This window comes from Malania oleifera, chromosome 3 (assembly GCF_029873635.1).
Source record: "Malania oleifera isolate guangnan ecotype guangnan chromosome 3, ASM2987363v1, whole genome shotgun sequence".
Classification (NCBI taxonomy): domain Eukaryota; kingdom Viridiplantae; phylum Streptophyta; class Magnoliopsida; order Santalales; family Ximeniaceae; genus Malania; species Malania oleifera.
Genome location: NC_080419.1, coordinates 83,730,595 through 83,757,773, shown reverse-complemented (window position 1 = coordinate 83,757,773; position 27,179 = coordinate 83,730,595). Strand labels below are relative to the sequence as shown.

The 27,179-nt window shown below is 34.6% G+C and overlaps 1 protein-coding gene across 7 annotated transcripts; it reads right to left on the bottom strand.

Annotated features, from left to right (window-relative positions):
• Nucleotides 1-432: 432 nt before the first annotated feature.
• Nucleotides 433-24,113, bottom strand: LOC131152112 (transcription factor MYB3R-4). 7 transcript variants are annotated; one of them, XM_058103762.1, is made up of 13 exons: nt 23,861-24,049; nt 22,900-22,961; nt 22,304-22,515; nt 21,703-21,757; nt 17,412-17,469; nt 6,140-6,234; nt 5,916-6,019; nt 4,959-5,087; nt 2,668-4,690; nt 1,779-2,101; nt 1,324-1,438; nt 999-1,232; nt 433-776 (listed from the first exon to the last, which is right to left on the bottom strand). In XM_058103762.1, exons 3-13 carry the CDS (start codon nt 22,375-22,377, stop codon nt 651-653), a joined length of 3,336 nt encoding a protein of 1,111 aa, XP_057959745.1. In that variant the 5' UTR covers nt 22,378-22,515; nt 22,900-22,961; nt 23,861-24,049; the 3' UTR covers nt 433-650. The 7 variants fall into 7 exon arrangements, with proteins under 7 accessions (XP_057959745.1, XP_057959743.1, XP_057959747.1 ...); XM_058103760.1 differs by having other exon boundaries at nt 22,304-22,493; XM_058103764.1 differs by having other exon boundaries at nt 22,900-22,955.
• Nucleotides 24,114-27,179: the final 3,066 nt, after the last annotated feature.

Sequence of the window (27,179 nt, the reverse complement as noted above, 5' to 3'; positions counted from 1 at the left end):
CTTACTATGCTTTGATATATTGTTCGAATTAGATTTATTAAAAATATTGATTTAACATGTTTCCTCGGCGTAAATATATTGAAAAATTTAATGATGATTGAAGTATGTTAATAAATGAAAGATATTCATAGAATATCATTCAAACAATTTCTATTTCCTACTTATACCATTTATAGTAATAACTTCATTATAATTTGTAAGCAAATATTATATAACTTCACATAGTTACTGCAGTTTGCAAGGAAACCAAAAGCCAGTTTTCCTTCCAAATTTGTTCAGACAGCTAAAAAAGCTGATGTTCTTTTAAGATGTTTCTAAAAAGTACAACAGCTATAACAGCGAATACTTTGGTTTTGTAATTGTTAGAATCATAAATTACATTCTTTCAAAATAAGTTACCAAAGAAAGAACCAAATTCAATCTGCTAGTTACTTTCCCAAGTACAAAGGCTTTTTTTTGCATTATTTCAAAATGTGAGGGACCATTGTCTGTAGAAAAGGATAATACATTGATGGAAGATCTAGCGAGCACACTTTAAACAACCATTAAAACTATTAACAGACGGTCAAAAACAATAGAACTAAAAAAATGACAAATAACAGGTATGTATACTTTTTTGAAATATGACAACATAAGGTTTGAACTAAAGGCTACCTACAGCCCTTCAACAGATAGGATGAGGGACTACAGAAGCTGATACCAGTTGAGAATTTCCCATTTTCCGTTCCCTTCCCAGGTGTCCCGCAATCACTGAAATCGAGGATACGCCGCTCCGTCTGCAAAGGTTCCAACGAGATCAATTTCCCCCAAAAGTAAAGAAAGACTAAACAATAATAATTTTCGTTCTCAAATTTGTAAAATTTCACAAGGATATGCCGTGGATACAGCACTGCATTGCACATTTGTGCCCAACATAAATGAATTAGTGACAGGCAACTTGCATGACCTAGAAACTGCGTTACAATTTACTTCTCAAAATTTAGCCAAGCCAAACATACCAAGACATTCGTCACCAACTGGGAACAGTTCTTCGGCTGGCCATGGACATGACTATTCTCTTGGTCTGTATTTTCATTCTTGGAGAGTCTTTCCTTCAAAATTGTTTCAGGAGTTTCATTTCCCAAAACTGCTTGCGCATCAGCAAAGGTAGCTGCAGTGTGCTCACTTAACTGTTTCATCAGCCCAATCGCATCATAGCTCTTATCCCCAGGGCTAATGTAATATCCTATATCCTGCACGAAGTTTCGGTTTAACACAAATGGAAGAGGCCAACAAAACCTAGAACAATCTAACACAGAAAGGGGGAAAAAAAACTTCTCATACCTCAATTGTTATTTCTGTATCAACCCTTGGGCCAGGCAGAAAAGAGTTGATAAACCAAGGGGACTTCCACGCTGAGGGTGATTCAATGCCTCTTTTAAAAGGAGTTCCCCCAAATCTATAGACAAAGATCATTGACCATACCATTAGGAATGTCTTGCTATTAGGCATTTTGCAAATTAAGAGAAAAAAATTATTTTCCTTGTTGATGCCTTTAAGAGGTAAAAGATGTTCATGAGATACATCAGCTATGAAAATCATCAAATTTTTCTAACTACTATTTTTAGCGGCAAACTCTTTCTTATCCTCTCATAAACGCACTTAAAGTCAGAAGGCAGATGATAAGGATCATCACATGAATGATGGTATATAAGCTCCAGTGGTCAAACTGGGATAGAAATTTTATAAATTCAATGGAAAAAAAAAGTTCTCAGATAGGAGAGGAAGGTGACTCTTACATGCTAAAGTGCTCAATAGAATCACTCTTGTTTTCAATTGATGATGGAGCAGACTGTCCTGATGTAAAAGTAGCCAAATGACTATCATTCTTCTTTCCACAAACAGTAGGAGAGCTGGCATTAGATACACACTGATTCCAGATTGAATTATCGGAAAGAGTGTCTCGATTTGATTTAGCCTCTAATAATCTAGCATACTGAGTTCTGGGAGTTCCATCAGTTGAACCCATGACTCTATCTGTTTTAAATCCAACTCGGCCAGGAGAAAAAAATGGCATATCCTTCAAGTTACGTTCAATAAGGATGCCAGAAGGCTGCTCCACCTGGAAAAAAAAGAGAACCAGAAGAAAAAGCTGTGATTTATGAGTTTGAATCCCAAGTCCAACTTCCTTCTTCCAGATAATGTGAGAAAAAACTCTAGGTCAGGAAGCACCTTAATCCAAAAGAAAACCAAAGATAATACATGCAAATCAGACACAAATTTCAAATTTACATGGAAAGCAGAAAATACCAAGTGATTCTATAGGAGGATAGTCGAACAGATCCAAAAAAATATACCCATCTGATAATTTTCAGTATCAAGACAGAATTTCTAGATATTAACTAAGGCATATAAAACACCAACAAAGTAGTTAGTAAACAGATCATCTCAAAATCCAGAATTAAAATCTAGCCGAACAACCAGAGTGTGGGTCCCTAGCAACAATAGATATGTAAATAAAGAAACCTCTTCCTCTGTGTGCCTTAAATAATATTTGACAAAGTGTGAGTAGATCACACTTTATAGACATCCATTATGTTTATTTGTTTACAGAAACAATTATTACAAAAAATAAATGCATAAAAATAAATAATTACTAAAAAAATGCACACAAATAAAAGAACTTACGATTTGGGCATGGGCAATAGTCCTAGGATCAACATCAACATTTTCTTGCTTTATGTTTTCCTGCAGTTTACTAGAAATTGACCCTCTCTCTGCTGATGCAGTCCCCTTTTTTCCCTCTTCTTTTCCCACTTCAAAAGAAGGGCATATATTTTCTTTATCTTCATCATGGGCTTCAGAGCTCTTTTTCTCATTGTATACTGGCGAAAAGGGAGATGATTGGTAAGGTACATTTTTATCAAACATAACATCCAGACGAGAAAAATCTCTAGCCAAACTAGATGTTGACAACTTCTGATCAATATCACTTTGAAGCTTCTTGCCCATCCTTTTTTCTGGCAAGGGTGACAATAGCTCATGATGCCGTTTCTTTAAAATGGATGGTGTACATGTGAATGTTTTTGCAGCACTCTTCAGCACGGCATCAGGACTATCATCCCTAGATGGTGAATCCCACAACCTAAATGGAGTCATGCAGTTCAAAGAAGACATCATGTGTTGGCGAATGCCAAGGGGACTATATTCTTGCAGCATATCTCCAGACTGTGCAAGATCACAGCTGAAAAAAGGAATATCCAAGCTTGGAAAACGGGGAGGCTCGTAGAACAGGCCCCCAACATCGCGCTGCTCACCATGTACAACTGGTTTTTCATCCTTAAGACAATTTTCCGTGACATCTGATAATCCTAATCCAGAACTAATGGCAGGAACGACTTTTGAAGAATCCTCTGCACGATCTGGCTGTTTCAGCAATTCTGCAGTTTCTGCACCATCATCAAAAGTAGAATAACTTGGAACAAGCTTCTGATCATGATTTCCAACTGGATGATCATTTAGCTGGCTGGGTTCAGCATCAAATATAAGAGTGCCATCGTCAGCAGGAAGTATTGAAGGACCAGTTGGAACAGATTGACAGCATGAAGCTCCAGACATGCCAGATTTCAAAGGATATGATTCAGAAGCCGAAGTTTCAGCATTTTCAGAAAGTTGAAAGTTAGATGAGTCATAGATAAATGAAGAATCAGTAGAGTCAATCAAGTCTATGATATTTGAGCATTGTGTCAAAGATTCAGATGAAAAGCTTGCAATAGTCCCTGCCTCTGGATGATTAACCCTGCAGCAACTGCCTTTGGATGTCAGCATCCCATCAGGTTTATCAGAACTCGGGATCAAATTTCCCATTGTAGTAGAGGTACTTAGCTCCATGGAAGTTTGTAATGGACCATCTTCGTTGTTTTCATTTGCACCCATGCAAAGTGTTGATAAGCCAGAATCCTGTCCCAGATCCCGTGAAGAAATGTTGGGCAACTCATGCAAATTATACTGGCAGTGTTGAATTGCAGAAGCTCCAGCATCATGTGAGAAATTTTGCACGTGGAACCTTGAAGAACAATTCAATTCCGAAGGTATATCTGGAACGGAGAATTCAAGGGATGTGTAATATTGCTCAGAACAAGAAGCAGGACTGGAGCCTTGCTCCTTTCCTTGACTGGCATCTTCTGTCATCTGATATTCCTCTCTCCCACATAAAACCGTAATAGGCATCTCATTTGCAGATTGAGAATAAACAACAATAGCAGAACCTTGCTCCTTTCCTAGACTAGAATCTTCTGTCATCCGATATTCCTCTCTCCCACATAAAACCGTAGTAGGCATCTCATTTGCAGATTGAGAATAAACAACAATAGCAGAACCTTGCTCCTTTCCTTGACAATCTTCTGTCATCTGATATTCCTCTCTCCCATATAAAACCGTAATAGGCATCTCATTTGCAGATTGAGAATAAGCAACAATAGCAGAACCTTGGCTACATTCTGAAATTTCCTCCGCTTCTGTCCCTTCTTTAGGAACACTATCATCTCCACTGCTCTGTTGCATCCTCGAAGATGATGAAGACAGCAAGAATTGGTTTTGCAGTCCAAGATGAGGGAGGCCTCTGTACTGTTCCAATAAACCTGATGCCAGGTAAGAGTCCAGTTTTTTTTTAACAGAACTATGCCAATGATTTTTTATAGCATTATCCGTCCTGACCACACACAAACACATAAATTTTAAAGCATAAGTTAGCAAAAATATGTTTCAGCATAATAAAAAAAATTAAAAGTTCATCAAAAGGATGAATGGTAAACAAAAGCATGAAAGCAGTTCAATCAGCAAGCAGAAACAGCATAATTCTCAAATATAAAAAGGAACTAACATGCTAAAGAGCAATATATATATAGGGAAGAAAATAAGTTCAAAATTCAAGAAAAGCGAAAGAAGTTGTCACTGTCCTATAAAACAGGTGGACATACCTTCCAGGCAAAAATTTTGTTAACTCTGCCCATTTGTTCCCATAAATCTTATGAGCACAAATTAAAGCCAACTCCTCTTCCTGACTCCATGCCTCCTTGTTTATGGCCGGATTGAGATGATTATGCCACCTAAATCAGCATCATTTTGTATGAGTGCTCAAGTGTACGCAAGCATGGAAAATTAAGGAAAGACAAACAATGTTACATATAGGCAGAAAAAAAAAAAGTACACTGATAGAGACATTTTATGTCTATGCAAAAATGATCACTGAATCTGATGGAGACTTTAATCACAGAATAGGTGCAAGTGTCAATTATCTTAACACTTTTAACAGCAACAGATATACAAACCAAGGAAAGAGAAAGCAAGGTTGATATTCATCTTCCTTCTACAACATAAATGATGAGACACTCCATTGTAAATAGTGTTGAGAGGCAAAAGCTGCCATCTTGCTTGCCTGTAAAATACTGGGGGCTGGTACCAAAGACCTCCATGTGTATAGGGGAGCTCTACCCACTTTTGTCGTACTTGTTATAGTAGTGTTAGTATCCTATTATGCAACTCGTTATTATCATTGTTGCAGTAGTAATGGTAACAGTTTTGATTGGTCATTAAACTACCTTACCATAAATACAAGAAACAGTCGTTGGTTGGTCATTAATAGGAACAAAATAATGACAGTATTACCATAACACAAAACATATATGTCATTTTTTTTTTGTAGCACCACCATTCAACATGAGACATATCTTAATTTGAGTTTCAGTTATATTCCACCATCTGCCGACATCAAATGACATAAAGAAAACTAAGCACAGAATGATAACATGGTCTCACCCAATACGTGCCTCAACTTTGTGACCTAAAATATAAGTATAAATTAAACAAATCTATATTAATAGTAACAAGAAAAACGAAGATCCCTAAATCAGTGACAAGAAGCTCTCCAATCATACCTTTCCCGACACTGCTTTCCAATGCGTCCAGGTAGATGTTGAGCAATTGTAGACCACTTTTTGGCTCCGTATCTTTTCACCAATTCAATTATAGCATCATCCTCCTGTTTTTAAATTGCATTGCAGACTATTTCATACTGTCCAAGTCCTCAAAAAAGTACATATAATCCAGGGAAGGAATTGATGCCAAATATTAGAAAAGAGAAAAAACTATAGTGGCTCACCTGTTTTGACCATGGACCTTTGACAAGATCAGGATTCAAGACCTTCTGCCACCTGTGTAGGCACTGTACATCTGTCCGATCCTTGAAACATTCGGCTGAAAAAACAACACAATTATGTAAAATGCATTTGCTAAAAATAACGATAAGTTAGCAAAAGCAAAGAACAGGATATGGGAAAATTGATTAAAACTAATGGCAGCAGAAAGAGCAACAGTTCAGGCTTTAGCAATGAAATCATTAAAGGCAGAACCATCAATGTACCCAAGGAAACATGCTCTAGGGAAGGAGAACTCACAAAAATAAGTAAATCTGGACTTCGGACACAGTTCATTGCCTTTTTTGTGGGGTAAATGCTAGCAATAAGAAGCACCACCACTAACAAAAATCAAACCAAATTCATTAAATTTTCTAAGAAATTTCCATAACCTTTGAATCTCTCAGCTCATATCTGAGATTAGTTTTAAAAAAAAAAAAATCGCCAGTTCGTTTCCATTCTTTATAAACATGATCAACCCAACTTGCATATCATTTTCCAACATTAGGTTCTAAAAGCTGTGATAATGCATTTCCCACTAGCTAAGAGGTTGGAAAGATATTCAAAAAAGGAAAAAAAAAAAAAACCGTTTGGGGGCACTTGGTTCACATACGTTCAGGATTCCAATGCCTACCCTTAGAGGGGCAGCATTTGGAAAAGATTCTTGGGAATATTACCACTAAAATGTTGGATGCCAATTTGGAATATACACGGCGAAGTATCTTTAATTACTTAAGAATGCAAGATACACCCTTCCCCCCCCCCCCCCCCCCAACCCAAAAAAAAAAAAACCAAACAAACAAACCATTAAATAATCTAGTTTCTCATGGGAGTCCAACTTCATGGTCCTACCATTTATTTATCCTAGACAAAATTGCCACTTTATTGTTCTCTATTTTGTTCAAAGATAAGAGAAATATATTATAGCCCAAGAAGGGAAAACAACAGGAAAGCAAAAATGAAAAAATAGAACCAAAAAGCTAGAAGCCATCAACTATGGGGCCATCAAAAATTTTGGAAATGAAAACCAAAAACCAAAAACAAAAGCTAAACACCGAAATCTAGCAACCTGTTTGGTTAATATTTCCATATATAAAACAAACTAGAAACCTAATTGAGCCCCAGTTCTTCACTTTTGTCCTTAAATCTAATAACTAAAAAATATTACAATAAAGAACATAAATTTATAAACAATTAAATATTACAATAGAAAATAGAAATTAACTATAATGATGATATTTTTAAACTCACTCTTTGGTGCTCCAAGAACAATCCTATTGAACATAACAAATGAATAATGGTAAAAATGATTATTTGAATGACTTATTCCTTTTTTTCAAAATTTCAGAATACTATATAGATATTTTCATTTTAATTATATTTTAAATTCTCATGGTCATTTTTTATTGATTTTAACAAAAATTTTATATAAAATGAATGATTTAAACGTCACTAGATATTAAACTGCAATTAGAATCATAAAATTTGGTTTTCAGTTTTTCGGAAAATGATTGAGAAGTAGAAAAGTAACAAATGTGTAGACATAATCTGTTTCTTGAATGTTGTACAGAAACAAAAACAGAAAACAAAAATAATACACAACCCCCAAGTTTTCTAACACCATAACATCTGCCATAACATTATCATGGACAATTGAATCCATCTTCAAAGTAGCTTGATCCAAAGAAATATGTCGGATTTCTAGGGAATAAATTAGGAAATTCAATTTTTTGAATAAAATCTGAAATTACTATTTCAGATTCTAGTAGTTTCAGTTTCTTTTTTTCTAGCCTAGAGGTCTGTTGATTTGATTTTGCTGATTTTGTGGCCTTCCTAATTTAGTGGTCTTCCTCAACTATTTATCATGTAATTGTGTCTTAAAATTCAATAAGAACGGTTATTCTTCTTCTAAAAAATCCTTCATGGTATCAAAACCCTGTGCTCTTTTTCTATTTTGTTCTTTCTTCTGATGATATCATATAAGTCGGTGATGACCGGCACCCAAAGAAATCCTACCAGCTCTTCCAGTACGTCCAAAACCATTCCGTCCAATCACACTATTCCTCCCAAGTTTGTATCTACCAATTACCATTCCCAAAATTCAGCCCTTTATCTCACGGTTACAAAACTCAATGGGCGTAAGAAACCATGGTGCGAGCATTGCAAAAAACCGTGGCATACGAAGGAGACGTGTTGGAAGCTTCATGGTAAAACAGCAAAACGTGACAGTCATGCCTACAAAGCCACTGCTGAAGAGACTCAGGAGCCTTCTACCAACTCAGATGCAGTCCCTTTTAACAAGGAGCAATTAGAGCATCTGTAAAAAATTGTTTCAATCTCCAAAACTGTCCTTAACTCCGTCTTGTTCTTTGGTACAAAAGGGTAACTCTCTTGCTACTGCGTTTTTAGGTGTTATTCCTAATTCTATTCATTCTTGGATAATTGATTCTGGCGCAACTGATCATATGATTGGCTGCTCCAAATTGTTCTCATCCTATAGTCCGTGTGCAGGCAATAAAAAGGTCAAAATTGCAGATGGTTCACTCTCGGTAATTGCTGGGATGGGAACTATCAAACTCACTTCGTTGTTAACTCTCCATGATGTGCTCCACGTTCCAAATTTGCCTTGCAATTTGTTGTCCATCAGTAAAATTACCTTTGATCATCAATATCAAGCTAATTTCTACTCTTCTTTTTGTGAGTTTCAAGAATTGACCACAGGGAGGATGATTGGCAGTGCTAAGGAAAAAGATGAACTCTATTATTTTGACGATGGACCTAACTCGAGTAGACAATGTCGAAGAACTTAAATTCTGTTTCTGTTTTCAAAGATAATGATATCAATATCATGTTATGGCATTAAGGTTAGGCCATCCTAGTTTTCAAAATTTAAAATACTTGTTTCCCAATTTATTTTGGAATAAAAGTCCATATTCTTTTCAATGTGAAGTTTGTCAATTTGCTAAACATTATTGTGCATCCTTTTCCACCCAACCCTACAAACCAACTACACCATTACTGTGATTCATAGTGATATCTAGGGCCCACGTAGAACATCTGTGTTTTCTGGCAAAAAATGGCTTGTGACCTTTATTGATGATCACACGAGATTCAGTTGGGTTTACTTGATTAAGGAAAAATCTGAAGTGGAAACAATTTTCAAAAATTTTTACACCATGGTACAAACACAATTTCAAAAAAATATTCAAATATTGCGGAGTGATAATTGTCAAGAATATTTCAAAAGCATTCTGAACCAATTTTTTCTTGAAAAAGGAATTGTTCATCAAAGCTCTTGTGTCAACACTCCACAACAAAATGGTTTGGCTGAAAGAAAAAACAAGCACTTATTGTAAGTAGCTTGGGCATTTCTTTTTACCAATCAGGTACCTAAATATCTTTGGGGTGAAGTCGTCCTTACTGCTACATAAATCATAAATAGAACAATTAATAAGGTTTTAAGCTTTGAAACACCTTTTGATGTTTTTCATAAGTTTTATCCAACAAATCGGCTGTCTTCTTCTTTACCACTCAAGATATTTTGTTGTCCCGCTTTTGTTCATATTCATAGTCATAATAGAGGAAACCTAGAACCTCAAGCCACAAAATGTGTGTTTGTTGGTTATGCTCCCACTCAAAAGGGGTATAAATGTTTTGAACCAATTTCCAAAAAATTGTTTCTTACCATGGATGTTACATTCTTTGAATTACATCCCAATTTTATGCCTCATCTTTAGAGGGGGTAACCAAAACAAAGATTCGGTTGTGTTTCATGATTTTTTCCAAACTGAAGACTCGCAAAATGATCCCTCTCCAACTTTGATTATTATACCAAGAGAAAGTGAGTCGAGTTTTTTAGATACTGAAAAGGCAGGTCTTCCTACAATGCCATCTCATGATGTTCATGATTCTATAATGACTAATATAGGAGAAAAAAAACACTACAGCATTGGTACCATTTGACATTGTCTACTCGCAACAAAGGACAACTCGAAAGAAAGGGTTTTCCAATCCTTTACATTGTCCAAAATCCGTAAACCCTCCTAGTAATGTCCTCACCGAGCCTGTAAATGTTTTGAACCCATTTCCAAAAATATGTTTGTTACCATGGATGTTACATTCTTTGAATTACATCCCTATTTTATGCCTCATCATCAGGGGGGTAACCAAAACCAAGATTCGATTGTGTTTCATGTTTTTTTTCCAAACTGAAGACTCGCAAAATGATCCTTCTCCAACTTTGATTATTATACTAGGAGAAAATTAGTCAAGTTTTTTAGATACTGAAAAGGCAGGTCTTCCTACAATGCCATCTCATGATGTTCATGATTTTATAATGACTAACAACGGGAAAACATATAAAAAAAAAAGCACCACAGCATAGGTACCATTTGACATTGTCTACTCGTGACAGAGGACAACTCGAAAGAAAGGGCCTTTCAATCCTTTACACTGTCCAAAATCCGTAAACCCTCCAGATAATGTCCTCACCAAGCCTTTACCTCATGTTCAGTCCATTTCATCTTCGAGTTTTGAGTCCTCTAGTTTTGAACCCGAGTCTGGTTCCAATCTTGAGTTCGATGATTCTGAACTTCCCATTGGTGTCTAGAAGAGTGTGAGGTCTTACACCCAACATCCATTGTCTAATTATGTGTCATACAAAAATATCTCACCTGTTTTTCGTGCTTTTACCTCACATTTTTCTTGTATGTAGATTCCTAATACTGTGCAAGATGCTCCGAAAGTTCCTGAGTGGAAGGAGGCTGTTTTCGAGGAGATGAAAGCTCTTGAAAAAAATGGCACGTGAGAGTTAGTTGATCTACCAAGAGGAAAAACAATTATAAGGTGCAAATGGATGTTTATAGTCAAGTATAAATCTGATGGTTCTCTAGAACGGTATAAAGCTCTTGGTCGTCAAGGGATTCATTCAAACCTATGGCATTAATTGCTTGGAGACATTCGCCCCAGTCGCAAAGCTAAACTCTGTAAGAGTTCTTTTCTCACTTGCAGCTAATCATGACTGACTTCTGCAACAGTTGGACGTAAAAAATGCATTTCTTAATGGAGACCTGAAGGAAGAAGTGTACATGAATGCACCTCCAAGATTTGGTGAAAAGTTTGGCACAAAGGTGTGTAAAATGAAGAAGTCCTTATATGGGTTAAAACAATCACCAAAAGCCTGGTTTGAGAAATTCACTCAGTTTGTTAAAAGTCAGGAGTATACTCAAGGGCAAGGTGATCATATGATATTTATAAGATATTCACAAGATGGGAAGACAGCGATATTGATTGTGTATGTAGACGATATAATTCTCACTGGAGATGGCGTATTTGAGATTAATCGATTGAAAACTTCCCTCTCATCAGCATTTGAGATTAAGGACCTAGGATATCTCTGAGGTATTTCCTTGGAATGGAGGTTGCTCAGTCAAAGAAAGGGGTTGTTGTCTCCCAACGGAAGTATGTCCTTGACCTCCTTAAGGAGACTAAAATGAGCGGTTGTAAGCCAGCAGATACTCCAATAGATCCCAATCAGAAACTTGGAGACGCAAGGAAGGCGATCCAGTGAATGCAACTCGGTATCAAAAGTTGGTGGGAAAGTTAATTTACTTATCACATACACAGCTATTGCTTTTGCTGTGAGTTTGGTAAGCCAGTTTATGCAATCACCCTACGAGAAACATCTTGAAGTAGTTTATCGTATCCTCATATACTTGAGAAGTACACCAGGCAAGGGTTTACTCTTCCAAAAGACCACACAGCAGAACATAGAGGCATACACTAATGCAGATTGGGCAGGCTCAGTTATTGACAGGAGATCCACGTTAGGATACTATACTTATGTCTGGGGAAATATGGTCACATGGCGAAGCAAGAAATAGAATGTGGTTGCAAGGAGTAGTGCTGAGGCAGAATATAAGGCCATAGCTAACAGAGTTTGTGAGATGCCATGGCTGAAGAGAATTCTTGAAGAGCTGCGGATGCCGGCGAACATGCCAATGAAGTTGTATTGTGACAACAAAGCTGCCATAAGTATTGCTCAAAGTCCAGTACAACAATGATTGCACAAAGCATGTAGAGATTGACAGACACTTCATAAAAGAGGAGATTGATAATGGAGCTGTTTGCATGCCTTTTGTTCCTACTACTCAACAAATAGATAATATCTTCACTGAAGGACTTTTCAGACCTAGTTTTGAGCTCTTTGTAAACAAGTTAAGCGTGATAGATATCTACGCTCCAATTTTTTTTTTTGGGTGGGGGGGGGGGGGGGGGGGGAGGGGTTTGGATTTAAAGGAAAAAAATTAGGAAATTCTAACCTTTTGAATAAAATATGAAATTACTATTTCAAAATTAGTAGTTTCAGTTTCATGTTTTCTAGGCTAGAGGTCTGCTGTTTTGATTTGCTGATTTTTTGTGGTGATTTGATTTGCTGATTTTGAGGCCTTCCTAATTTGGTGGTCTTCCCCTATTTGTGGTAATCATGTCTCTTGAAATTCAATAAGAATGGTTATTCTTCTTCTAAAAATTCCTTCAAAATAGCACTTTTTGCCTTATATATCTGGTAAATAGCTGTGATCTAGATCAATATATAAGTAATTGAAGTTCAACAGTTGCTTAAGGAGGAGAGTCAAGAAAACTATAGTCTTTTAAATATTCCCATTACTTTATATTTCCTTGACAAAGGCACTCAATCTGGCAACAAGCAAACAAAGGAGTGGACTTTGCCCCAAGCAAGAAACCTTTCAAAAATGGGTAATCTATTCAAAATTGCAAGCCAGCAAATAAAGGAATGTTCAGCCACATCGTATTTGAACCAAACAGCAGCATACCAGTTCAATTCAGGAATTCTTTATCTGAAATGATTTCAAACAGATTTGATAGAGAGGAGCCTTGACGCAGATACATTCCAGATTATGGAGTCTTATTTGGCAGGTATAGGGAGAAGATTGGGAGATTCCTCGTACCAGCACCACTATTGGAGATTCTTCTAGGCCATTTTAGAAAGCATTATCAGTAAATGCAGAGATAGTAGCATGCTGAGGATTTCCCGAGGTAAACATAAAGGGTTGGGCCATAATGCAGCAGCGGAGGACCATTGGGGTGCCAATTGATGTAAGAAAGGGTACCATTCCCAATAGTATGTGTTATGCAAGAATACATATGATCCCCTGCCATGAAGATATTCTTCCAAGTCCAAAAACACTTGAGAGAGGGTTTTACAGCCCAGATGTTCCTTATTTTCAGCTTCTGAGAGCAAATCCAAGAGACTTGAAACAAGGACTTAGAAGTGCATTTGAACAAGAGCAGCTCATAAGAATTATCTTTGTTCCATTCACAAATGGGTGCAAGATCTAAGCTTCCTTCTGAATAGGTATCACAATTATTTTTCCAGCCAACTCTGCAGCTCATTGAGTTCCAGTAACTGCCCTCCACAAAAAAGTAGTAGTTTAAGCTCAAGCCCTTTAACTGACTTTGGAAGAAATATGGCACACCCCTAGTAGTTATGATTACTTATATAAAATAGTTTAACCAGCTAAAATCTTCCAGCATAAGAGAGGTATCTACTAGTCCAGCTATAGATTCTAGGAGAAACCCTCTCTACTAAAGCAATACATTCAGCTTTACTCATTCTTTTGGTAACCAAAGGGAGGCCTAAATTTCTAAATGTAAGCTTGCCAAGTGGGAATTTATCTTTTTTTGATGACCTAGAACTCCAACATGGGCAAATCCTTTGGACCCGCCCAAGTGGCACCAAACCAAGGGTATGAAAACATTGTTGCCTACCCATTAATGCATCTCTAGTAATTCACTAGGCAAACCACAAGTGGAGAATTGAACCTAGGATTTTGGGGTCACCAAAGCCCAACTTCGCCCTTACCACTTGAGCAAACCCAGTTAGCCATTATTGATTCAATAATAATTGTTGTAGTGTTATTATTTTTATTTATTTATTTAGTATAATTATGAATATTTTAAAAATATATTATTATTATTATTATTATTATTATTATTATATGCAAATGTATGTACACTACAAGACTATCATTACAAGTTTAGGATCTCTTGCTAATCTTATTAAAATGGAATATTCAAGTTCCACCAAACATGATAACCTTATAATCCTAAAAATCCTGATAAGCAAACCAAATGAAAATATTATCAAAAAATAGTATGGGTACAAGATACCCATGAACCAAAGGGTATTTAGGATAGCCTAAGCCAAATGCCCCCTTGATAAATATCAATAATTCTGAAATAGTATGTAATAAAAGTATGAAGTAATTTTTTTTAAACAGCGGTGTCCAAAGCCTTTTGGACACTTGATGGATCTACAAAGAAAAGTAGGAAGTAATAATATTATAGCATTGTTCTAATATAATGCAATGCTATATCTTTTTTTTTTTTTTTGGCTACTATATTCATAAAATGTACTTTACCTTATAAAATATTATTCTCATGCATTATTATGATACTTTACAATGACAACTGTTACAATTATCATGTTATAATATTATTATATTACAATATGATGACATAATTGATTCATATAATATTTTAATACTACAATATTGTATCACAATATCATAACAATATAATATTTAAAATAAATATCTTTCTATATTATGAAACTCTGACTATTATTCATATATTGCTATACACGCAAGTAAAGGGTATTTTGCTAATCTTACTAAATGCCCTCACGATCCCCAACCAAACTCAAACATAGGGATCCTATTATGTTATCATGCATCCCATGCCTAATAATAGAACTTCTAAGAATGTCATTCCGAGGGGGCATCTAAGGACTCAGATTCCCTCAAGCCAAACGCTCCCTCATGGAGAGGTGAAGGAGATGCATTAGAATACCATTTGGTTAGATGGGACGGTTGAACATTAAGAACCTAGTGCTGTTAACAAAGCAATAGATGTATTGGCTAGAAAGGTGCAGACAGAGAGAGAAGGGAGGATCACAGGGGAAGATCATAATAGTTGCAAATCCAAAGAAAGTGTAAGGCTGATAGGGCTTTACAAATGTATATAGGTATAGTTTGGAGGACTTTTTAGAACATATAATTTTAACAGGTAGGAATTAGAGATATGTTTTTGCAGTAAGATATTTGGAGTGGAAATCTCCCTTCTAAGGATCAATTTCCTTTGCTTCTTCGTTGGTCTAAAAGAACAATTAGATAATTGTTGAGCTGAATAAACAAAATAGGGTCTTTAGGCCCTAAAGCTTATCAAGAGCTAGAGAATTTCTTGTGTATAAAATTATCTATGAAAATGTGATGCCCATTGAGAAGGCTGATGAGGTTAGATGGTCTTTAAAGAGAAAAAAAAAATTTTTGTATTAATATAACAAAATCTGAGAGAGCCACCTGTGAATAGGCCTTATTTGTAACAAGAAACAAGAGTTGGTGTCTTATACTGCATTGCAAGTGGAACAGAAGACTTTTCATTTTGTTCATGCAACAGTTGGTAGTAATTGAAGTGATCACAAATAAAGTTCAAATTAAACTTCTTCCTTGTATAGGAAAAAATATTAGAATTATTAGAACAAGAATTAAGAATTCATGGGATGCCTATTTTCATTAACCTTGCTCCATTTAATATAGGGGAAAAAGCAATCCAGGGCTTCTAAAGGCACCAAGATGATCTCTACATGTAGGGTTAAAGAAAAGAGAGCTTACTTTAGGTCATGAGACTTTTATAAAATTTTTCTTTTAAAAAATTTGTCAATTTTTACTTGATTTTATTCTTGGACTTTGTATACCTCTAGGGGTAGGATTGTGCACTATTTGGTTAAATCCAAATTGACCAATTTGATTAGGTTAATTTAGTGGGCTTAAAATTAAAATCAATAAATGTAGAGAATTCAAGTTCAGTTTGTTTAGACATATTAACTATCTGCTAACCAAATTAATTGATCTATATATTGTATAAATATTTTTCATATGATAAAAAAATAATATAAACTCTAAAAAAATATGTACCCGATACCCATTACCAACCCCAATCTAATCCCCAAACACAAACACCAAATACCAAAACCAATTGCCAATCAGCAAACAAACTGCCAATTATTGCATCTCATAACAGCCTTCTAATAGCTCCTTCAATCATCTAGTTGCTCTAAGCCTCTAACAGTAGGGCTTCTTATTCTTTTTTTCCTTCTCTTATGATGATTGAGGAAAGGTTCAAAGAAGTATCATGGTGGTTAGCAACAAGAGAAGCTGCTTTTGCATGGTGTTTTGGAAAATTTACACCTGGAGAAAAAATTGTTCTGCTCTGATAAGGATGAAAGTGCACTTGGGTAGGCAATGGTAAATGTGCCTTTCTTTCTCAAAGTTATCCTTGTTTTGGCAAAACTCTCTCGGCTGACTGGCAGCTGCTTCTCCTACTCTGGTGTTTTTGTGCAGGTTCTACAGAGACATAACTCAACACTCTTTTATGCCCTAGAGGCTTTTTAGTAATTTCTTCTTCTTTCAAAGAACAAGAAGAAGAAGGAGAATTAAGCAACAAGATTAACCAAGCCCATTAACTGACTTTAGCAACAAAATTTACCACATAATTTTTTATTCCATCAATTTTTGGCATAAATTTTGATCAGGTTGGATCAATAAAAAAAATATTAACTAGTAATTTTTGGTTAATTAAAAAATTCTATCAAATTCATTAAACCAAACAAATGAACACAACCCTAGTGTATGTGGGTGGTTCCCCCCTTTCAAGTCTTATCTAATGATTTTTATCTTGCTGATAAAACAAATGGTGGTCATCCCATGACAAAGCCAACAAAAAAACAAAAACACCTCATCATTTGTCCACATATTTTCCAAATATTATGCAAAAGGAAAATCAACAGGAAAGGAATTTCATGAACAGCACCACCGTGACACACCAACAAATTCCCTGTGCAACAGAATTAACCACACAATTTTTTATTCCATCAATTTTCGGCATAAATTTTGATCCAGCTGGATCAATTAAAAAATTCTACCAAATTCATCAGATCAAACAAATGCACAACCCTTCTAATGTATGTGGGCAGTTCCCCCTTTCAAGCCTTATCTAATGAATCTTTATCTTACTGATAAAACAAATGGAGGTCATCCCATGACAAAGCCGGAAAAAAAAAACACCTCAGAATTTATCCACAATATTAACAGGAACAGAATTTCATGAACAACACCACTGTGACACACCGACAAATTTAGATCAGTTCAACAATCATACCTATTTTCTTCCAATTCTTTCCTTTAAATTGCTCAACAGCCTTACGCAAAGTCTCATCCTGGAAACAGATACAAAATGCAACTCATTAGGTGCAGGTAAAATAGTCAAGGACAAATTTATATGCGACACGGGAAAATTTTACCAAAGTTATGCAATGTACAAGGGGTGAATTAAAATTTGAAGGCTAAAATTGAAAACTTCATTGAGAAGCCTCCACAAGAAATTAAGAGGGCACAAAATCTCCTCACAGATACAGAAATCCAATGCATTCTGCGTACATAAAATAGTTGGAGTGCAGATTTATATGCAAGAACATGTAAGTGTTACCAGAAGTGATGCAAATGTGCATGGGGATAAATTAAATTTTGAAGGCTAAAATTCAAAATTATTTGAGAAGCCTCCTTAAGCAATTACACAGAAAATTTATGTTTAGACTCTTGTAAACTGACAACACTACAAAAAGTGATGCAATGTGCAAGAGGATAAATTAAATTTTGAAGGTAAAATTCAAAATCATTTAAAAAGCCTCCTTGAGCAATTATGTAGTAAATTTATGTTCTAACTCTTGTAAACTATGTTGGTTCATGGCATAAAAATATTCTCATGGAATGACATTCCTGGAAATCTCATTCTTGGGAATGGGATGCCCGCCTTATGGAATATTTGGTTTGGTCCATACTGCATGGAATGCACACAGGATTGCCATGTCAAAGTTTGTTCACATGGGAATCCTAACAAGCATCTCAAGAGGATGACCAAAATATTGGGGGCAATATGATCTCCAAATTTTAAGCATTATATTATATTCTTATCAATTTCAATTTTGATTCTTAAAATATTACTATTAAGACATCGAAATTTTTTATGAATCATGTAATATTCAATACAGCTATTTTGCAAATATAGCAACTTTGCATATTAAACATATTTAATTAGCATAAATGATTCACAAATCACTATAGCTATTTTGCAAATATAGCAACTTTGCATAAAATTTCATATTAAACATATTTAATTAGCATAAATGATTCACAAATCACTATAGCTATTTTGCAAATATAGCAACTTTGCATAAAATTTCAAAAGCCTGAAAGCTATCATTCATATCCTTCTTGTTATAATCTCTATTTTCAATAAAATAGAAGATTTAGAGAGAAATATCAATTTTGGGTTTTGAATCTCAGATTTTGATATCAAAGAAATTTTGTTCCACAGCCACATTTAAAAAAAAAAAAAAACATCACTGAAATTTCAAGATTTGACATATTTGGATGAAGTAAAAAGCATAAATATCAATGGAAATTTCAAAATTTTCATGGAAATTCAATACCATAGTCTTATGTAATGAGAAGGATCATGTAATGAAATATCAATTTTGGTTTTGAATCTCAAATTTTGATTTCAAGGAAATTTTGTTCCATAATAACCTTTTTAAAAAATTTCACTGAATTTTGAGAATTTCCATAAATTTGGATGACAGAAAAAGCATAAATTGCAATGGAAAATTCAACAATTTCATGGAAATTCAATACCATGGTCTTAGTAATGGGAAAGTGTCATGTTATATTTTGAATGAATTGTACTTATTGCTTTTGCAATCAGAAGATTGAGCTCAGTTCACTTTTATTATCTTTGTTGCCTTCTCTTTGTTGTTGCTCTTAATTCCTATAATTACTTTTGTCTATATATTCCTCCCTGCATCATTAGGTTTTAGAGCTTGTGTTATTCTTTTGGTGTTCCTTAATTTTACTATCTTCCATAACATGGCTATCCAATGATTGGTAGTCGCAAGGGATGAAGAGATGATGAAATCTGGGCACTTGGAGAAAATTTAAGCAACTTACCATGCGAATTACCATGGTTCAAATCACTTGGTCTTTCCTTTGAACACTCAGACAAGAGAGAACGTCAAGAATTGAACTCAAGTGTGAGTTCCTTCACAAGGGAGATTATTCAGTGTACAACAGTGTAACTAGAAGTTTAAAAGCTAGTACTCAGAGCTTTTTTACAAAACATCTTTTCCAAGCAATAAGGTAGCATCTTTCCGAGCAAGAATTGTTCATGCTTTGACTGTTGTAAATGATATTGGGCAGTTTGGTTTTGGACTACCTAGGATCTTGTTTTGTGTCAAAATATGTGTAAAATCTTGAAAGCAGTTAGTCTTTCCTAGGAAAAGTAAAATGCATTTATACTATTATAAATATTAGGTGACTAGGAAATAAGGGTTTCCATTTCATGGGCTAAAAGTGGCTAGGATTGACCAAAGTTGTTAGAATCCGGATCTTACGTAGGATTGTTGGGAGGGTCCTCAGGATCAGATCATAGTATTGGATCGTGAATCAGATTCTACTTGCAATGTAAATAAATCAAAATTTTATATATTTGGAATTTTATGACAAGAAAAATAATCCTAAAAACTTGGTAGAAATCTTAAGAAATTAAAACAAATTTTAGGAATGTAACCTCCTAGCTAGCACCTAGCAACCTTTTCCTTCAACAATTTTGACCAGGAAAAAAAAAAAACTGATAGTATGAACTGCAAAGTGCTCTGCAAAGGGTGTTGCTAGCTTATTTATTTAATAATTATAATTAAAAATAAAGCAAAAAGAATGAAAAGAAAAAGGAAGAAGAAATTGCTAATCTTAATTCAGTGAATTGATGTAAATTTCGCAGCTTCTGTGGTTTGTAATCAGACCATAAGAATAAGAAGGGAAAAAAAAAGAGAAAGAAGAAGAAGAAGAAGAAGAAGAAGAAAAGAAGAGAAAGAAAGCTTTTTGTTGAAGGAAGAACTTTTTGTTAGTAGCAAAGAAAAGAAGCGGAAAAAGAAAGCTACATGCTTTCTGCTTGGGGAAAAAATAGGTCTGTACTCTCTAGCTTGTCAATAATAAGAGAAAAAGAAGAGGAAGAAAGTAGAAAAAGACTACAAAGATAATGCACAACTGCTACAGGCCTACAACTTTTAAACTCTCAGCCTAACTGCAACTCCCTATTTGTTGAAGCTCTCTGCTGATCTCAAAGCCCTCAGGTGGCCTCTACTGTTGCTGGAAGAAGGAACAGTACAAGCCTACTGATAAACAACCTAGGATTTGCCTATCAAAATCTCTAAGCTCTCAGAGAGCTTTCAATTTTGAAGGAAGAGAGCTTTCAAGAGCTGCTTAGATGCTCTCTTGAGTTGGATCAAACAAATCCTAGAACATGCTCATTATTTTGCCCTAATTTTGATGCATTGGAGCCAACAAGACCAAATTTTGTGTCTATTGCAAAAGTAAAGTGTTTGGGCCTATAAATATATATATATATATATATATATGTGTGTGTGTGTGTGTGTGTGTGTGTGTGTGTCCTTTTTCTTTAAAATTCTAAACTAGAAAAATCCATAGTCCATTGCACAAGTAGGATCTATAGGATCACGAGTAGGATTGCGATCCTAAGATCTTAATGATCCAAATAGGATCCTACTGGGATCCTACTTGCCTAAGATTCTACTTAAGATCTGAATCGATTAGGCAAGTATGGATCGTAGGGTCATCGAATTGCACGATCTAGATTGGGATTTTGATAACCATAGGATTGACTAGTCATTCATGAGATCAAGGTGTTTGTGTTGAACTCAATTGTGGGTTCCTTCACATAAGGGAGATTGATTCAGCATACGACAGAGTAATTAATTCTTCCATAGGAAAAGTAAAATGCATTTTTTGTGTTTGATCCATGGACTAAGAGTGGCTAGTATTGACTAATGATAAGCTACTTTTAGCCCATGTTTGGTGTAGCATATTACAGAGTAGGAATGGTTAAGGGAGCAACTAGAAGTTTAAAATCCCGGAAAATTTAAAACCATGACACTTATTGGGTGGACAATCTTTTGCCTTTAAAATGAAACCATCCAGCAGGGCATCCAAAGTAGATATAAAAAGAAATCTATAGATGAAATTACACTGAAAATGAACTATACAGTTTCCAAAGTCCAGCAGATTGTATTAAGAGAAAAAGGAAACTGAAAAAGTTAAAAAGTGCGTCATGGACACCTGAAAGAGCCATGTATCAATCAGTGGTTATCATATATTGTAATGAAATTTGGGAAATCATTTTGAGAAAGTCTGAAACATAAGTTGTCAAGAGTAAAATAAAAAATCGTTCCCATACCAATTTCTTTAGTGAGTTGACAAATTATCTAGAGTGTTGGTCAAAGCAGCAAGCAATATAAATATGTTCAATAATTTGCATCACAAATTTTAAGAGACTAACAATCACAGCAGAAAATTTATTATTTGCATGCATATATATATACCTCTTCAGCTGTCCATTGACCCTTCGTGGAACGCCTTGTGGGGCCACTAGTCCTCCTACAGGATAAGAAAAAATCACATACTAACCTTAGTAAAAGATAGAAAGGAGATTATAAAACAAATACTATTAAAACATTGCAAACCCAATAAAAGTTGCTGGATTTGTTTCACACTTCCTTTTTGAACTCTAAAAAATTTATTTTTAAACAAATAAGAATCCAATGAAAAATTCTGAATTTTGTTCTCCATAATATTTTTAGCAAAATGAAACAAAATATATTCAGCTTGGATTGCTACTTCACAGTTTTAGTTCCCATTAAAAAAAATAAAAAAATAAAAAACTAGAGAAGGTACAAAATGATGGTGCAAAGCATCAGGCAGAACCAGCATCTTAGCTGAAAGTATAATAGGCAACCAAACAGCCACTGCAAGCACCATCCCAAAGTTCTTAGCCACAATAAAATTTACCAGTAAGTGATTAATGGTTAAAAAAATACCGAAAATAAGAAATAAAAACAGAAGCAGTTACTAAATAAAATCTATAAAAAAGAAAAAGAATAAAATAAAATCGTGAAGGCAACTAGATTCCAAAAAGAAGATTACCCGTGCAGAGGACGTGCTTTCTGTAAATTAACGCTGACCCCATCCTGAGTAATGGTTGCCTTGTCACTTTCCATGATTCTCTAACAGAGAGATGAAGCTACATACCCCAATTCCCACTCGATGACAACTCTTTCCAGAATATGTTCCACAAATCATTATCAATCACCCTAAGAATTGGTGTAGTCTTCCACTTCACAAGATGAAAACACAGGCTGTAAGAGAAGCACACAGAGGACAAACACAAGGCCAAATTTTATATTTAACAAAAAAAATAAAACATTTTGATCCAATAAATCTACATAAACTAATATTGTGTTTGCAAATATGGGGTTTGAGCCCTGGATTTGGATTTGTATGGAAATCAATGATAGATAACGCAACGCACACAACTTCAAATCGAATGCTTGAAATATATACTCCCAATCGCATGGCAAGACCTATTAAAACACTAACAGTTTCTTTTATCAAGAAACGTCACTGTTAACCAAGGCTTAAAATTTATTAGTTATTCCTTATATCCAAATTCATATTTAAAATTAAATTGAGAAAGCCAAGCACCCAAAAAATTTATATTAAAATCAACAGCTTTGTCATACCATGACTTAAAATCAAGAACTTTGCCATAACAACATCACTTGAGATTTGAAATTTTCTGCCCCTACAAAATGCAAATATCAGGGTCCATTTCCCAAACGGTGCCTGTATGAGACTACTACATTTTATCAGCTCTGATTGTTATATCACTCAACAGAAAGTAGCTACCAGAGTAATTTTCCCCCATAAAAATTTAAAAAAGAAAAATTAAAAACTTTCTCTATCCAACAGAAATACTACAGTAAATTTTTTAAAAGAAAGAAAATTTCGCCCTATCAAAGGATATTTTGTAAGAGGTTTAGGGAATATAATGCTTCTAAGTTGGCTTTTGAGAAAATAGTAGCAACGCCAAAATTATTTTTCATTCCTGGAATAAATTTTCTCTAAATCATTTTCTACCATAACACGGCCTTCTCTTAACAAAAAAAAAAAAAAAAAAAAAATAATATATATATATATATATATATATATATATATATATATATATGTTCCTGTTAAAAACAAATAAATTAAAGGAAAGATCTGCTTGGCCATGCGGAATCACCACCCGGAAACCATATTCATACACAACCATGTTTTTCTTTTAGTAAATCAGAAACCTTGTCATTACAGTAAGTAAAAAATTTATTTTTAAAAAAAAAAAAAAACAGCAGACTGAACGGAGCATATCATGATTAGTTAATCGTGCGATTGATTAAATTCAAATTTTCCCAACCATAGCAAAACCCTAATACCCAGTAGGATCAAATTACGAATATCGATGTGACAAAGGCCACCAAAAACAGCAAGCGCTTTGTTTGGTCGGAGAGAAAACGTAAAATAAATAAAAGAAAAAAAAAACTGGAACCTTAAACAGCAAATTCAACACCAACCCAGTCAAAAAATGCCAAAGTTCATTTATTTTTCCCAAGAGAAAAGAGGGGGGGGATCGAAGACAGTATCAAATTACACCTAAAGACTCACCGAACTGAGCATGAATCCGAGGATTGAGAAGGGCGATGAAGCGATCGATGCGGTGCGCATTTGCAGATCCAAAACGCAGAGAGAGAAAGATCTGCAAATGCACAGCGAGAGTCGAGAGAGAGAGAGAGCAGAACAAGAAGCGGTCGGAGTGCTTTTTTGAAATAAAGGAGCGGAACCCTACGGAGTTAAATGTCGGACGCTTTGTTGGAGTCAAACGGTGGAGATTGGCCCTGGCTGGAATTTGTGGTCGTCCATTTGCCCAACTTTGTTTAAGCGTATTTCAAATAATTTGAAACCCAACGGCTGTATACCGGCTATAGCCGGTCGGCAATGCGTACGGACTAGCAAGTGGGGGTCTTGACTCTTGAGAACCAGTAAATTGGAAATCGCAAATTTTCTAAATCCTTTTTTTCTAAACAATACCTTAAGTCGACGACTCCACTAAATATAGCAATCCTAACAATATTATGATTAATCTTCTGATTAATCTTCGTAATGAATTGGGTTTAAACCATTTGATATTTCAAATGATATCAAAATTTAGGCTAAGAAAAAAATATTTTTTAAAAAATTTTCATTGTTCTGTAGAATAAAAATTTCAAAATATCATTCTCAATTTGGAGTCTATCTAAATAGATTGTTTTACTATTATATACTTCTATCTAAATATTTAAAATTGAACATTTAAACCTCCAAATGAATGATTAAATGTGTATGTAAAAACATTAAATTTATAAATATTAAAAAAATATCTATTTTTTTTAGTTGGCCGATTTAATCCAAAAGTAATTAAAAAATAGTGGATGACGTGACATTTCTCTTTAATATTAATGTCAAACTCCAATTGTAAGAAAGGACACAAAAAGAAAAAAAGAATAAAATACAGTCTTGTAGTAATAAAATTCATTATTTGAAAGAACCTATCTAGTCAAATCCTGCATAAATCCTTATCTTGAACAGCTCATTTTGGATTTTCATTCTTACTTATTCAAATCCGAAATACCAATCTGGCAACTCAAATTCATCCAAACCTTCACTCAGACCCACCGTGTCCAGTGGAACAACACTTCTCAATTTCATATATAAGTATAAATTATATGGAACATGTAAGCAAACTGTAGACCATTACTTACTTTAATATCAAACATTTTTTATGAAATTTTTAGATCCTAAAAATTAGTTCCTTTTATCATTACACACGCAGCACTCATTTATCCATAATCACAAGCACATTTTTTTTCCATACAAGCCATGAATGACAAAAAGAGACTTACCATTATGTTAACACAAAATATCCTTTGCACATTGTCTAAGCAAACAAGTGTTAATTGTCAATTTTGAATTAATTATCCCAAATATAATTAAGTGAATCTTTCAAACATATAAAAACAACATTAATAACCTACTTGAAAAAATTAAATATAAAAAATCCACCATCTTATATCATTTAAATTTTATATGAATTTGATTCATTTTTAACATCTCAAATATTATGTCAAATAGTGGTGATTTTTGGTAATTTGAGTTTTATGTCTCACATCTTACAAACCCCGTAATGACCACCAAAGGAGCCTTTTGGCATACCACATCTCCTCAAAGAAAAATAGACCAGACTTCCTGTAACATTTTAACTTTTTGTCATGAATCTTGATCAAATTGGGAGATGATTCGATTTAGTCTCCTCCAAATATTTTTCCTATGAGAAAAAGAAAAATAGAAAACCAATCTAAGGACCATATTGCTCTATGAATTGAACCCCCACCCCTCTATTATGCCACTTGAATTCCAATCCTAAAAGAGTTGTCTCCTTCAACATAATCATCTAAAGCATCTGTAAACTCTGGGATACATCAGTTGTCCCTCTTAAAGCTTTGTTTGTCCTAGTACATGACAAAATTTCGTTAAAACCACCTCTTTTCCTCAATTATATCAACTCTCTATGTTAGCCTTGGTGGCTACACTATCATAGTTTATATGTTTTGATGATATTAATCTATATGTTATTCATAGTGCATTCCATCTTCACAAATCATATTTAGTACAGGTACAAGTAACACATTCACAAAGTACTGGATCAAAGGCAAAGATCAAACCGAACTGATGCCGAGTAGGAAAAATCAAAAAGACACTCACTTGGAAAGGACTCAAACACAACCAAAGGAAGTTTTATGTTGAATTATATGTAATATGGGTTGTGTGAGGTAGGAACGTTTTGTAACTCTTGCAGTTTTGTTTCATACATGATTTATAAGTAAGAGTTGAGCAAAATTGCATATGCATACTAGGACACATGAGTTTATAGGATTGCACTAAAAGTCTCAAATTCAACTTTTATAGTTTTCAAAGTTAAAATCAAAGAATTCGTTAAAAAAATCGTAAACTCAAATATATTTTCATAAGGGACAAGTTTTTAATATCTTGGTATTTTGAACATCTTCATACTTTGTCCCGGTTTTATCAAAAAAGTCTTGAGTCCAAAAGCTTCAAGAAGTAGAGCATATTTTCATTAAAGGACATATTGACATATAAGATATCAAAATGAGCTTTCCAATGTTTTTTCATAATTAAGATATCTTATATTCAAAATAAATTTCATAAGGACAAGTTTTAAATTATATTAGTGTTATAATATTTTACAAACATGGTCTTGGTTGGGTTTAAAACCTCAATTATGCGCCTATTAAATTTCCTAAACACCTTTTAGCATTTGGGGCATAACTTTCTATAAAAAAGTCCAAAAATGACGATTTTAGTGTCTCTTAAAATTTAAAAAAAAATTCTACAACTTTCAAGCTGATGACCTTTTCTAATTCAGGGCATTCGTCGATGATTAGGTGCAACTCATCGACGAATCCAGGAAGAATGTAATGCCCTGACCCGCCACGTGAGCCTGGGGGTGCTACTTTAGTGACGTTTGAGTACTTGATACCATAATCATCAAATAAATGCAACTAAAATAATGAAACATTCTCCAAACATACATTACCAGAATTCTAAATTTTCTTTATACAAAAAGGTTTCCAAACATCCATGTTACAACCCTTAATACAAAACAAAACCCATCTCAGTCTATACAACCATAATACATACTCAAGGCTTCAAACCTAGCTTACATATAGCAGAGTTCTTACTGACACTCACAAAAATCTATTTGGCTATCAACCTGCCCTAGAGTATGCTAAACCCGACCTCGAGATGGTCTTGAAAAAGATAATTTGTATATTGGGGTGAGACACTTCTCAGTAAGGAAGATTAAGTTAACATCAATGTGTGGTCAACATGCATTAGGTGTTTACAGAAAACATCCATCCTTTATTTA

Coding starts and splice junctions, on each gene's coding strand:
- LOC131152112 (XM_058103763.1), bottom strand. CDS start 22,377: ATGGAAAGTGACAAGGCAACCATTACTCAGGATGGGGTCAGCGTTAAT. Junction 6,020..6,139: donor AAGGTCCATGGTCAAAACAG/GTGAGCCACTAT, acceptor ATTTAAAAACAG/GAGGATGATGCTATAATTGA. Junction 5,088..5,915: donor GGAAAGCAGTGTCGGGAAAG/GTATGATTGGAG, acceptor ATGCTGATTTAG/GTGGCATAATCATCTCAATC.